This window comes from Oncorhynchus tshawytscha, linkage group LG17, assembly GCF_018296145.1.
Source record: "Oncorhynchus tshawytscha isolate Ot180627B linkage group LG17, Otsh_v2.0, whole genome shotgun sequence".
In the NCBI taxonomy this organism is placed as follows: Eukaryota; Metazoa; Chordata; class Actinopteri; order Salmoniformes; family Salmonidae; genus Oncorhynchus; species Oncorhynchus tshawytscha.
Genome location: NC_056445.1, coordinates 8,856,025 through 8,871,263, shown reverse-complemented (window position 1 = coordinate 8,871,263; position 15,239 = coordinate 8,856,025). Strand labels below are relative to the sequence as shown.

At 45.0% G+C, this 15,239-nt stretch overlaps 1 protein-coding gene across 1 annotated transcript in view; it reads left to right on the top strand.

Annotated features, from left to right (window-relative positions):
• LOC112216805 (putative helicase mov-10-B.1) overlaps nucleotides 1–15,239 on the top strand; it is a 34,172-nt gene that overhangs the window by 4,105 nt on the left and 14,828 nt on the right. Inside the window, exons 2-11 of the mRNA XM_024376890.2 lie at nucleotides 4,804–4,903; nucleotides 5,309–5,553; nucleotides 5,889–5,985; nucleotides 6,814–6,958; nucleotides 9,691–9,943; nucleotides 10,533–10,658; nucleotides 10,767–10,929; nucleotides 11,097–11,251; nucleotides 11,912–12,085; nucleotides 12,220–12,332. Coding sequence (XP_024232658.2) covers nucleotides 4,804–4,903; nucleotides 5,309–5,553; nucleotides 5,889–5,985; nucleotides 6,814–6,958; nucleotides 9,691–9,943; nucleotides 10,533–10,658; nucleotides 10,767–10,929; nucleotides 11,097–11,251; nucleotides 11,912–12,085; nucleotides 12,220–12,332 — 1,571 coding nt within the window. The remainder of the gene's footprint in view (nucleotides 1–4,803; nucleotides 4,904–5,308; nucleotides 5,554–5,888; nucleotides 5,986–6,813; nucleotides 6,959–9,690; nucleotides 9,944–10,532; nucleotides 10,659–10,766; nucleotides 10,930–11,096; nucleotides 11,252–11,911; nucleotides 12,086–12,219; nucleotides 12,333–15,239) is intronic.

Below are 15,239 nucleotides of genomic sequence, written 5' to 3'. Positions count from 1 at the left end.
TAGACGTTTGTTGATTTTATATAACATGCTAACCTCGTTGTAGCATGATCTATTCAATTATGGCATAATTCCACTATTTGTATCTCTGTCAATAATATACTTTTATTCTGAAGGCTAACCGCAAATTCCACAGTTGTTGCTAATCCTTATTGTCGCTAGCTTCACATAGATGGGTCCAACCACCGTTAATCAAATAAGAACGGTCTTATAAATTAGTGATATTTTAGATGATGATACCTAGCTAGGTAGTTAGTTAGCTAGCTAACTATAGCTACTGAAACAGATTGTCGTTGTGCTATGTTTTTGGGGAAGGCCATTGTTTGCATCCGTCTAGGGTCCATAATAGCTTGCTTGTTTTTTTTTATGACCATCACTGTCCAGAGCTTGGGGAAGGGCAAAACTTTACCAGCGTCGATACGTATCGATGAGTCGTTGTGACATATGAAATACGAGTGATATTGTTATAACTACGTAAAAAATATATTTAGGTGTTAAATTATTAAGTCCAGTTTGGTCAACAAGATTATTTGACACGTCAAATAGTCTTGTGTTGTATGACGTGTATCCTTTTTGACACGCAAAGACCCAAACGGCGTTCCATAATATACACAACACTCGATTTAGCTGATGTTTACCTACCATCTACCACTACACTCACAAAAAATATATAAATAAATACCATACTCCACAATTTAAATATATTTAGTCCTACGTCAGGATGGGACGCCACCACTTGACACACTGTAACTCTTCTGACATCAAATATCGCTCACCCAAATACCTCTCTGCAGATGCCACCACAACCTCTATTTTCTGCGACTTTACGTTCCATCCATGCAGTAGAGTTGATAACCATTGCTATGTGCCAAAAAAAATCCATTATTACTGAAACGTATAACTTGTTGGTTTATCCTTCTGTACTGGTACAGATCTACTACTCACACCACCCCTCTCAGGATCCCTCCCCCTTGACCCATCTTCCTCTACTTTCTTCACTGCCTCAGCATATGACAACTTCTGCACCACTCTAATCTTGGAAACCTCAACCTGCCTCTCTGGCACGGGACATTTCTGATCCCCAGCCACATGGGCACCCCTACAGTTAACACATACAGTGCCTTGCAAAAGTATTCACCCCCTTGGTGTTTTTCCTATTTTGTTGCATTACAACCTGTAAATATACATTTATTTTTATTTGGATTTCATGAAGTGGACATACACAAAATAGTCCAAATTGGTGATGTGAAATCAAAACGATGACTTGTTTGGGGGGAAAAAATTGAAAAGTGGTGCATGCATCCCCTTTCACAGTATTCATCCCCTTTGCTATGAAGCACCTAAATAAGATCTGGTGCAACAAATTACCTTCAGAAGTCACAAAATTAGTTAAATAAAGTCCACCTGTGTGCAATCTAAGTGCCACATGATCTTAGTATATATACACCTGTCCTGAAAGGTCCCTGAGTCCGCAACACCACTAAGCAAGCGGCACCATGAAGACCAAGGAGCTCTCCAAACAGGTCAGGGACAAAGTTCTGGAGAAATACAGATCAGGTTGGGTTATAAAAAAATATCAGAAACTTTGAACATCCCACGGAGCACCATTAAATCCATTATTAAAAAATGGAAAGAATATGGCACCACAACAAACCTGTCAAGAGAGGGCCACCCACCAAAACTCACAGACCAGGCAAGGAGGACATCAGAGAGGCAACAAAGAGACCAAAGATAACCCCGAAGGAGCTGCAAAGCGGAAATTGGAGTATCTGTCCATAGAACCACTCTAAGCCGTACACTCCACACAGCTGGGCTTTACGGAAGAGTGGCCAGAAAAAAGCCATTGCTTAAAGAAAAAAACAAGCTAACACATTTGGTGTTCGCTTAAAGGGATGTGGGAGACTCCCCAAACATATGGAAGAAGGTACTCTGGTCAGATGAGACTAAAAATTATTTTTTTGGCCATCAAGGAAAACGCTATGTCTGGCGCAAACCCAACACCTCTCATCACCCTGAGAACACCATCCACAGTGAAGCATGGTGGTGGCAGCATCATGCTGTGGGGATGTTTTTCATCGGCAGGGACTGGGTAACTGGTCAGAATTGAAGGAATGATGGATGGCGCTAAATACAGGGAAATTCTTGAGGGATACCTGTTTCAGTCTTCCAGAGATTTGAGACTGGGACGGAGTTTCACCTTCCAGCAGGACAATGACCCTAAGCATACTGCTAAAGCAACACTCGAGTGGTTTAAGGGGAAACATTTAAATGTCTTGGAATGGCCAAGTCAAAGCCCAGACCTCAATCCAATTAAGAATCTGTGGTATGACTTAAAGATTGCTGTACACCAGCGTAACCCATCCAACTTGAAGGAACTGGAGCAGTTTTGCCTTGAAATCTCAGTGGCTAGATGTGCCAAGCTGATAAGGACACCCCAAGAGACTTGCTGCTGTAATTGCTGCCAAAGGTGGCTCTACAAAGTATTGACTTTGGGAGGGTGAATAGATATGCACGCTCAAGTTTTCAGCTTTTTTGTCTTGTTTCTTGTTTGTTTCACAATAAAAAATATTTTGTATCTTCAAAGTTGTAGGCATGTTATGTAATCAAAATATACAAATCCCCCCCAAAAATCTATTTCAATTCCAGGTTGTAAGACAACAAAATAGGAAAAATGCCAACGGGGTGAATACTTTCGCAAGCCACTACCACTACTTTCGCCAATGCTACACATTCCTTTATCTCATGCCCTTCTGCACACTTCTCACACCTAGGAACCTCTCTCCTACACACTGCTGGCACATGCCCATAAGCTTGACACCTATAACAACATAATGTATTCGGCACAAAAGCTCATACAGGATCATTTATATATCCTAACATCACTTTGTCGGGCAAATATTCAACATCAAAACTCAAAAGAACAGACAATGTCTGCGTCGCACCAAGCGAAGAGCATCACAAACACTGGGAAGCTTCCCCTTCAGTTGGTCAGCTTTCACATTTACCACTACCCCGGTAATCACTCCTTTCAATGGCGCCCATTTTCTTGAGAGCAAAACAATTCACGTCTCTTGCCCCCATTCGTTTAACGTGGAGCGCCTACTCCCTCTGACTAGCAGAAACACAAACAATTATCACAAGACCACTTCTGGTTACCCTCACCGACTCCACAGCACTCAACTCTGTTTTCACACACCCTGAGTCCACTTTTTCCAAAAACTTCACTCCTACTGTCACAGACTCATCTTTATCCTGACCTTGTTGCAAGCCTCAGGCTCCGAGAACTTCACCACACCGACCACCTCTGATACTTCTCCCTCATTCACTTCCATTTCTCCTCCTGTCTTCAACTCACTCTGCTTACTATTCCTACCATTCTTCTGCACCAAAGCACAGTCATGTGAAATCCATAGATTAGGGCCTAATTAATTAATTAAAATTGACTGATTTCCTTATGAACTGTAACATAGGAAAATCTTTGAAATTGTTGCATGTTGCGTTTTTATATTTTTGCTAAGTTTACATCTGTCCCTCATTTTAAGTTCAAACCTGTTACATGAACTGAATTCTCGTATTAATATGGTGAAAATTCCTTTAAAAATATATTTTTCAAAATAACCAAATCCTAGACTAGAACCAGCTCATCTGCTTTTACATCATTTGTCCATATGCTGGTGTTTTGTGGTGGAAAACTGAGCGGGTCGAGTATAACACGTCAACCCTGTTTCCTATGGGTGAAGCTTGTATTCAATTGCCACTCCCGGTTGTACACCAATAGCTTCAAGCCGGTGTCTATTCCATAAGTTACCACGGGATAAATCTATGATGTTAAAATGCCTATTTGCTCTATTCCATCTGACTGCGCAATCTGCTGTCTCATCAGCCCAGCCAGGCACTTTATAAACTTGATCTCCACTATAAAAAGCATCTAGACATTATCTCATATTTCTTTTAGACCTAACTTTTCATTTTCAACAGCGGAGATTTGTATAAACCTTGCTGTCTGTCTCTCCGACATTTGTTTCAATATTCAGATTTGACCTCCAGCTGTCCCATTGTAGCCTAATGAAGGTGTCGGGAGGCTTCGTCTCGGGCCTAACACCCATGCCAATATATCCTCCAAACACCGGCTTCTAGGGCATTATCACTTAATTATAGGCACTTACTATAGTATTATTATTGATTTTTTTTACCTCTTGAGATGTGAAAACAGGTTGTTGTTTTTTTATTCAAAGTTTTCTTGTTTTTCAGTCAACAAAGAAAACACAATTTACATTCACAGATGTGGCAGACATAAATAATAGAATAAAATGTAACAAACAACAAATTTGCAGTAGCACTATCAGTGATCTTGTTAGATATTTCCAGCTTCAGCTGAGGTAACGAGAACATAATTCGTTTTACAGCACTTTCCACGTGTGTGTGTGTGTGTGTGTGTATATAGACATATTTCTTTAATCACCAGATGCGCTCTGTCCAGTTTGAAATATAGTTGAGTAGTGGAGACCGAGTCTAACTAACTTGGATTGTCTCTTGCGGAGGTCACAATTGAGCTTTTCAAGAGGAAGAAAGTCAACAATCTGGTCAATCCACATTTTAAACATAGGAGAGGAATCAGAAGCCCACATTAGGAGAAAAAAACGTGTTTTCAAATGTTTTTTTCATGAAGTTAAATGTGCTCTTCACGAAAGAATGTAAAAACGAGTTGAACTCAACACTTCTCAAAAGGCACAGAATTGGTGACTTGTCTGAATGGATGGGAGGTGTTGATGAAGACTTCTGCATTTGAACCTCTCTCTCTTTTAGGGATGGAGTGAGAGACCCTAACTTCAGTTCGATCTTGTATGCTCTCAAGCTGTCCAATAATGCCAACGTCTACTCTGGAATGGTGCACTTCAAACCAAAGGTAGGCCTACAACACTAGCCTGGTACAGACTTATATTATCATATGGCCCTAGCCTGGTAGCATTGGGCAGGGTGTAGGTAGTGGGTTACTGTTGTGCTCCTAAAACAGCCTGACAGTTGTGCGTGCATGTGTCCAAAGTCCTGGTTCATGATCGGCCCACACCCTCTCCAGCTCAGCTTTTACAACCAGTTGCAATCTAGCAATCAATACCAACCGCATTCTGGCGTGTGTGTTTCCGTATGTTACAAAGTCAACATTGTTAAAGCCAACCCCCCCCCCACCGAAATTTGTTTTCCAAATGACTCTGCTCTGATAGGAGATATAGACATGGCACTAGACTAAAGAGACGGAGGGTTGAATTTGACCCCTGTGTGTGTGTGTGTGTGTGTGTGTGTTGGTCTGCAGGTGAGGGATTTCTTTCAGGACCAGTGGCAAGGAACCCGGGGAAAGGGGCGTGGCCAGAAGCAGGGGGCATCTAGCTCTTTTCCTGTTCAGAATGGAGGCAAGGTGAATGGGGTGGGGCAGAAGAATGGGGCATTTGTGAGCGGGGTGTGTGTGTCGCCTTCATCTGACCCAGCCCAGACGTCACACACCCCCAGGAGAGACTGGAGACTGGCCAATTGCATCCTCAGGAAGTTCAAGTCTGACAGGTGATTGGTCCATACATGGAGCTGTTTGTCTTTACCTTTATTCTTCTTTATTCTTATGGCTTCTACCCCCAAGCCATAAGACTCCTGAACATCTAGTCATCAGGTCCTTATCGATCCTTGGTGGCCCAATCCCAAATGCCCTATTGACTGACAGGATGTGATGAGTATATGCAATATGGTTAAACATCCACCTAGTAAGCAAGTGAAGCTATTATCATATTGCTCACACCTTTCAAATCCTCTCCGATCTCGGCATGTGCATAGGGTCTAGGGGTCCATTTGGGATTGGGCCTCTGTAATGTGACTAACCTAACTCCTGACCCCTACCCCCTCAGAGCGGAGTTGATCTCTGACCGTGGCGGTGTACGCATCACTTCTGACCACCCTGTTGTAGACGGTCTGATCAAGTTCAGTCTGGAGAGTGAGACCGAGGTAAGTGAGACCTTGACCTTTAACCCTGACTCTAACTCTGACCCTAATGCTACTTTCATAACATCTTGTAAATTCGTTAATACCAGCATACGACTGGGAAAACTCCACTTAAATACCCCTCCAACTGGTAATTACTAATGGGAAACTCGTCTATCATCTCTGAACTCCGACTCTTCCCACATGCTGAACTCTGAAGTCACATACTAAGGATATTACCTTGATAACAGCATTTTGGGCAGTTAAATGCAACAACAAAACATTATTTATAATTTATTCATATTGTTTTAGAACACTAATTAGTTTGCCAACATAATAGCTGTACTTTTAGTTTATGGTTGATGCAGCTTGTTTGCCATATCAACCAATCGCCACTCTCAACGAGTTCAAAGCACGTGAGCGCACAGAACTCGTTTCTCCCAGTTTACAAGTAGTATTTTACGAGTTTCCCACTTGTTATGAAAACAGCATTTCCCTAGCATCATTTAAATTGGCGACACAGGGGAACGCCCAGCACCCAACACCAGAGTCTTTCCCCGCAAAGCCGACGTGCAATTTATACAGGTGCGATTAATGGTCAGACGCGGCGGCGCATGCAAGTCTAAAGTAATAGCAGGTCGGGCGACAAGATCTGGGAGAATGGATACAAAAGGCTTCCGACACGAGGTTCGACTGCTCTGAACTCTAATTCACATATAAGAGACGGTAGTTAGTCGTCGCACATCTGTAAATCTACTTTTACTCTAAGACCAGATCCGAGACAAAATAGTAGCCGTTTTCTTTCAATGACTTTACAGGAGAAACTAAGAAACTCTCCTTCTCTCCCCCCAGGTGTACGTAGTTCGTCTGTTCCTGGAGAACTCCTCCTCCAGTCCTCTCTTCTTCACCTACTACTCTGCTCTGCACCGGATGACCTGCTTCAACCTACAGGACAAGCAGAAAGTCACCCGCAACAACCCTCTGCAGCTGGGACCAGGCAAGACACACACACACACACAGGCAGGGCTGGATTAAGACATTTCAGTCTTGAATTCAAACAAACAACAGCCCAGGCCAATGAAGCGAAACACAGATTGTACAATATTAGGAGGCAATATATATAGTGTCTAGATCATAAGCTACAGTAGGCTAGCAAATACAATTTCCAGTGTCACACTTACTCACCAAAGGCTTCACCTTCGTCATTTGGTCATGGCTGACGTGCTTCTCTTGGCAATAGCCTAGCTCAAGATGAGCTACTTTGAAACGAGTGCTGCCGTTAGATGCTAATTGGTCCCACAGACAGATTTGTCTTCTCTCTTCAGCAGTAGCCATTTGCTTTCCAAACTGTTTTCCCCAAAATTGTATTTTGAAATCTGCAAAAGGCAAACTGACAGCTGCAACCAACCATAGAAATATAATCCATAGATGGCAGTTCAGATTCAAATCAGGACTGGCATCCATTGCTAATGCACCCATGAGTTTAACAGTCAAATTGCCAGGGTAAGAGGTTACAAAACCCTTCTATGGATTATATATCTATGGCCACAACGCAACAAGCTGTAGCCTATATTTGGTCAGCATTCACAGGGCCAGACGGATTACCAGGACGTGTACTGCGAGAAATGCTCTGACTAACTAGCAAGTGTCTTGACTGACATTTTCAACCTCTCCCTGTCCGAGTCTGTGGTACCAACATGTTTAGCAGACCACCACAGTGCCTGTGCCCAAGAACACTAAGGTAACCTGCCTAAATGACTACCGACATGTAGCACTCAAGTCTGTAGCCATGAAGTGCTTTGAAAGGCTGGTCATGGCTCACATCAACACCATCATCCCAGAAACCCTAAACCCACTCCGATTTGCATACCGCCCCATCAGATCCACAGATGATGTGGTCTCTAGTGCACTCCACACTGCCCTTTCCCACCTGGACAAAAGGAACACCTATGTGAGAATGCTATTCATTGACTACAGCTCAGCGTTCAACACCATAGTGCCCTCAAAGCTCATCAATAAGCTAAGGACCCTGGGACTAAACACCTCCCTCTGCAACTGGATCCTGGACTTCCTGACGGGCCGCCCCTAGGTGGTAAGGGCAGGTAACAACACATCTGCCACGCTGATCCTCAACACATGGTCCTTCAGGGGTGCGTGCTCAGTCCCCTCCTGTACTCCCTTTTCACTAATGACTGCACGGCCAGGCACGACTCCAACACCATCATTTAAGTTTGCAGATGATCAACGATGAGACAGCCTATAGGGAGGAGGCCAGGACAAAACCTATTCCCCCTCAGGAGACTGAAAAGATTTGGCATGGGTCCTCAGATCCTCAAAAGGTTCTACAGCTGTACCATCGAGAGCATCCTGACGGGCTGCATCACTGCCTGGTATGGCAACTGCTCAGCCTCCGACTGCAAGGCACTACAGAGGGTAGTGCAAACGGCCCAGTACATCACTGGGCCCAAGCTTCCTGCCATCCAGGACTTCTATACCAGGCGGTGTCAGAGGAAGGCCCTAAAAATTGTCAGACTCCAGCCACCCTAGTCATAGACTGTTCTCTCTGCTACCGCACGGCAAGCGGTACCAGAACGCCAAGTCTAGGTCCAAGAGGCTTCTAAACATCTTCTACCCCCAAGCCATAAGACTCCTGAACATCTAGTCAAATTGCTACCCAGACTATTTGCATAGTGAGCATTTCACTGTAGGTGTTGTATTCGGCGCATGTGACTAATAAGATTTGATTTGATTTTGACTTGATTTGGCGCACATGCTGCCTTCCAGACTGTAGGCATGCTGTTAACTGCCCAAGTAAAGGAAATACTTGAGTAAACAAGGAATATAAAGAGTATGTCATGGTGTGGGTTGCATTTTCCTGGCATAGATTCTACAGGTCGACCTAAACTATGCCATGGTGCATTGAACCTGCTCTGATAGCTTCTGGTAGTTCGTGGTGGCACAACACCTTGTTTCCTTAATTTTGTCAGATACCTGAATGTGCTTGTGATAAAACCTATTCCACAATGCTTTTTTTGTATTGTTGATCCTCTGTGGCTAAATGATGTTCTCTGGTGTATTTTGAACATTGCGAGTGGGCTCCTGTGACATTTTTATTTGTTTTGCCTCTTGGGCCCCTTACGGGCTTGGGGCCCTTGTCACACAAAAGGCAAGTCACATTTATTATGCAGTTCATTTAAATATGTTCATGAATCAGTTACTTAACCAACTACCCATGTGGGCATCCTTCCTCCATCTGATGATTAGCAGAGTGGCAGCAGCAGGCTGTCTACACTCATTGAGAGTGGGCTCCTAAGTCTTCCTGTGGTATATATTAAATATATACTAACTACAGTATATAATATACACTGTATATAGGCACGCACACACGCAAAGTCTCCCGTAACAACCCTCTACAGCTAGCACCAAACAAGACCCGCAGTCACCCGCAACGACCTACTACAGCTCCAACCAGGCAAGAGTTGCATAGCCCAAATCGCTCCCTCAGCCTTCATTTTGGCCCTAACCCTTCAATGTTTACAGTTCTGTAGGGTCTGGACAGGTGTAAGTGGTAACACCTTACCGATCTACAGAAATCAAAAGGTCTGGGCCAAAAGAAAGGCCCAGGGAACCTGACACATGCTGGTGCACAAACACACACACACTCTCTTTCTATAATATGTTACTAAACCCCCTCCCTCTCGTCTCCCCCTCCCTCTCTCTCCTCCCCAGGTGACCGGTATGAAGTGCAGCTCCAGTTCAAGTCCAGCCTCCTGGGTTTCTATCCAGCCACTCTGGTCTTTGAGTTTAAACCCTCCATCTCCTCCTCCTCTCCTGCCTTCCACCTGCTGCGGTTCATCGAGGCCCAGTATGTGACAGGGCTGGCCAGGGAGCTGGCCCCAACTGCGCCCTACAGACCTAGAGCTATCATCGGCGCTACGGATTATCTGCCTTACACTGTAGAGGACGGGGAGCCACCTGAGAGGTAGGTCACACACACACACACACACCTGGTAACACACACATTAAACAGGTCAACATTCACGAGGCCACAGGGCCAGATGGATTACCAGGACGTGTACTCCGAGCATGAGTGGACCAACTGGCAAGTGTCTTCACTGACATTTTCAACCTCTCCCTGACTGAGTCTGTAATACCTACATGTTTCAAGCAGACCACCATAGTCTCTGTGCCCAAGAACGCAAAGGTAACCTGCCTAAATGACTACAGCCCCGTAGCACTCAAGTTGGTAGCCATGAAGTGCTATGAAAGGCTGGTCATGGCTCACATCAACATCATCATCCCGGATACCCTGGACCCACTCAAATTCGCATACCACCCCAACAAATCCACAGATGACGCAATTGCAATTGCACTCCACACTGCCCTTTCACACCTGGACAAAAGGAACACCTATGAGAATGCTATTCATTGACTACAGCTCAGCGTTCAACACCAGTCATGAGTAATTGACTGTTCTCTCTGCTACAAAAAAACTAACCCTGTCTCTCTCCATGGTTCACCCTGTTCTACCACTCTCCTCCTCTCCGCCCCTCCTTCTCTCTCCCCGTCAGTCTCTCAGCCAACAACCTGACAGCCGTGGAGCGTCTCTACGACTACAAGGTTCCAGGATATGTCAGAGATCTGATCAAGTTCCTCAAAGGACACGCCTCCTCCTCTACTCTTTCACTGGATGCCCAGTGAGTGCCTCCTCTTCCTCCTCTGTAATCCTAGACCACCCTGCTAGTGTACAATATGGGTGCTGTGAAGGTCTCTTTCTTATTCTCTCCCTCCCCCTCTTCCCCCAGGTCTATCCTAGAGTCAGGTCTGAGTAGAGAGAATTACTCTAAACGGTTCCAGCTGCTGCTGTATCTAGAGGAGCTACAGATGGAGGTGGACATTAAGAGATACAACAAGCCCAATACTCCCATGGTCCGAGACAAGACCAACAAGAAACTACTGGTGCTAGAGGTACACACAAACACAGATGTACACACACACACGGTCAGAGACGAGACCAACAAGACATTAACGGTGCTGCAGGTCCGGACACACACACAAACACTAGGAGCGTAGTTCATCCTCTACTAGATGGTGCAGGGTTTATCTCCAGCCCAGTATGTTGTGTGCTCTTGCAGGTACCAGGTGTGTCCGAGAGCCGTCCGTCTGTCCTGCGGGGCGACGCCATCCTGGTGACGAGGTCAGGTGACTCCAATAAGGGGAGCGTGGTCAAATACCGTGGTTACGTCCACCGCGTGGAGCTGGACTCCGTCAAACTGGGATTCAGCAGCAGGTAAGGACATGATTGGAGGAGGCTGCTTCCTGAAGGGATCTTATAAGTCAATAGCTCGCTCTCTTCATGGTTACCATGGTTCTCTGGTTACATTCCGATTCTCAACTCTGTCTTCAAAAGTGTGCACTCGTACACTCCCCCTCAAGCATTGGATTAGTGAAAGCATGGCTGGAGGGAGTTTCAACCTTATTCCTTATACCAGTTAACTTCTTTTAAACCCATGAGGTGGAGTGGACAAGTGTAAACTGCTACTCTGACCTCTCACACTAAAAGGAATTGCTCAAACGTTTGTTCCAGAATTGAGTCTGAATCTGCCATCCATTGGAAGTTGTTTTGTGATGTCGATTGTGGTGAAAACAAAGTCATCAGCGATTGGATCGTCTCTAACCAATCACAGTATCAAAGCTAATTGCATACTAGGAAAACGCAGCTTTACCCACATGTGTTCTGGCACTGGCCCAACCCATCGGTTTCTGGAACCAATCAGACAGCCCAAATGTGTTTACGTTCAGGGAGGGGTCTAAAACAAACGTCCGTGGGTGTGGCGTTGTGTTTGAACGGATTAAGAAGTCTGAATAGCCTGGCAAGTACACTTCGGGGGAGAAGGGTCGAGAATCGTAATGTAGCCTCTGTCTCTCTATCCTCCCCACCTCCCTCCAGGTTTTTGTCCTCCTTCGTGGATGGTCTGAAGTTTGACGTGGAGTTCACGGTGAACCGTCTCACCACTAGGCTTCAGCAGAGAGCAACAGAGCTGGCTGACAGACACAACCTGGGGAACGTACTGTTCCCTTCTGGAGACCCAACTATCCAACCACCCAAAAAACAACCTCTCTTGTGAGCTCACACCACCCATCTGCCTGACCCACACTTCCTTTTTGACCTTTGACCACTAACCCTTATCAAAAATCTCCAATGCATAACCCCCCTCTCTATGTCCCTCTTTCTACCCCCCTCCCCCCCCTCCCTAGGTTGTATGACAGGGCTCTAGAGCAGAACCCAGAACAGTACACAGCAGTCCAGAACATTGTAGCTGGATCCTCCCGACCGGCTCCTTACCTGGTGTTTGGGCCACCTGGGACAGGTAAAACACGTGTGTATGTGTGCTAAGTTAATATACAGTGCCTTCGGAAAGTATTCAGACCCCCTGACTTTTTCTACATTTGATGTGACAGCCTTATACTAAAATGGATTAAATACGTCCTCAGCAATCTACACACAATACCCCATAATGACAAAGAGAGAACAGGTTTTTAGAATTTTTTGCAGATTTATAAAAAACAAAATGCCTTATTTACATGGGTATTCAGACCCTTTGCTATGATTTAGCTCAGGTGTATCCTGTTTCCATTGATCATCCTTGAGATGTTTCTACAACTTGTTTGGAGTCCACCTGTGGTAAATTGAATTGATTGGACATGATTTGGAAAGGCACACACCTGTCTATATAAGGTACCACAGTTGACAGTGCATGTCAGAGCAAAAACCAAGCCATGAGGTTGAAGGAATTGTCCGTAGAGCTCCGAGACAGGATTATGTTGAGGCACAGATCTGGGGGAGGGTACCAAAAAAATTCCCCAAGAACACTGGCCTCCATCAATCTTAAATGGAAGAAGTTTGGAACCACCAAATCTCCTAGACCTGGCCAAACTGAGCAACCGAGGAGAAGGGCTTTGGCCAGGGAGGTGATGCTAACAGAGCTCTAGAGTTCCTGTGTGGAAATGGGAGAACCTTACAGAAAGACAACCATCTCTGCAGCACTCCACCATTCAGGCCTTTATGGTAGAGTGACCAGACGGAAGCTACTCCTCAGTAAAAGACACATGACAGCCCACTTGGAGTTTGCCAAAAGGCACCTAAATACTCTGACCATGAGAAACAAGATTCTCTTGTCTGATGAAACCAAGATTGAACTCTTTGGCCTGAATGCCAAATGTCACATCTGGATGAAACCTGGCACCATCCCTACGGTGAAGCATGGTGGTGGCAGCATCATGCTGTGGGGATTTTTTTCAGCGGCAGGGACTTGAAGACTAGTCAGGATCGAGGCAAAGTACAGAGAGATCCTTGATGAAAACCTGCTCCAGAGCGCTCAGGATATTAGACTGGGGTGAAGGTTCACCTTCCAAAAAGGACAACAACCCTAAGCACACAGCCAATACAATGCATGAGTGGCTTCGGGACTTGTCTCTGAATATCCTTGAGTGGCTCGGCCAGAGCCCGGACTTGAGCATGATCGAACATCTCTGGAGAGAGCTGACAAAACCTGTACCGCAATGCTCCTCATCCAACCTGACTGAGATTGAGAGGCTCTGCAGAGAAGAATGGGAGAAACTCCAAATATGGGTGTGTAAAACTTGTAGCGTCATAGCCAAGCAGACTCGAGGCTGTAATCACTGCCAAAGATGAGTCAACAAAGTACTTAGTAAAGGTTCTGAATACTTCTGTAAATGTGATATTTCAGTTTTTTTCTTTTTAATAAATTAGCAATTTAGAAAAACCTGTTTTTGCCTTGCCATTATGGGGTATTGTGTTTTCAATTCTTTTTTATTTATCCATTATTTTACCAGGTAAGTTGACTGAGAACACGTTCTCATTTACAGCAACGACCTGGGGAATAGTTACAGGGGAGAGGAGGGGGATGAATGAGCCAATTGTAAACTGTGTGTAGATTGATGAGGAAAAAACGATTTAATCAATTTTAGAGTAAGGCTGTAACGTAACAAAATGTGAAAGTCAAGGGGTCTGAATACTTTCCGAAGGCAGTGTGTGTGTGTGTTAACCAACTCCGTTGAAGTTGTATTAGTCGTATGTTAAGGATATACATCGTGCAACAAAATGATTACTTGCAGGTTCCTTCTAGAAAATGCAAAAGAATTAGAAATAATAAAATATAATAATATGAAAAAGTCTGTAGAATAGAATAATACATTTTAGCATAAGGATAACACAGGAAGGCACAATTTATTGTCTAATATTTACATGTATATTGGGGAAGGGGAGGATGGTGGGCAAGTATATAAATAGAGCAGTATAATAAGAGTCTGGTTGTGGTGTGTGTGTGTAGAATGAATGTATATATGTGTGTGCATGTGTGCTAAGGTGTGGAGAATCCGAACAAGTGGTCAGTCCAGTTCAAGTGTTCAGCAGTCTGATGGCTGCTGACAGTAAGGAAGACAGCAGCTCGTGGCTGGGTGTGTGTGTGTGTGTGTGTGTGTGTGTGTGGGGTCGATGATGCTGCGTGCCTTCCTCAAGCACCGTCTTGCATAGATGTCCTGGATGGGTGGGAGCACGGTCCTAGTGATGTACTGGGCCGTCTTCACCACCCGCTGGAGGGCCTTGTGGATGGAGCAATTCTTGTACCAGGCCATGATGCAACCGGTCTGCCTCCTTAGGAATTAGAGATGCTGTTGGCGCCCTCTTGACAAGAGTGGTGGTGTTGTCCATGACAAGACCTCTGAACTTAAAACATGTGACTCTCTCTACTGCAGTCCAATTGATGTGGATCGGGGAATGTTCCCTCTGCTTCCTGAAGTCAACAATCAATTCCTTTGTTTTGCTGACATAGAGGGAGAGGTTGTTGTCACGACATCACCATGGCAGTTCACTTACCACCTCCTATAGGCTGACGCGTTGTTATTTTTGGATATCAGGCCTACAACCGTGGTGTCGTCAGCAAACTTGATGATAGAGTTGGTGTCGTGCAAAGCCACTCAGTCGTGGGTGAACAGGGAGTACAGTAGAGGACTGAGGGCACACCCATGGGCAGGGCCCCTGGGTTCAGAGTCAGTGTGGAGGTGTTGTTGCCAATCCTCACAGTTTGTGTTCTGTCTGTCAGGAAGTCCAGGATCCAGTGTCCAGACCCAGGGCTCTGAGCTTGGTGTCAAGCTTGGGGGGGAACAATAGTGTTGAATGCTGAACTGTATTCAATGAACAGCATTCTCACAAAGATGTTCCTCTGGTCCAGATAGATGTGTTACGGCCATGTGAA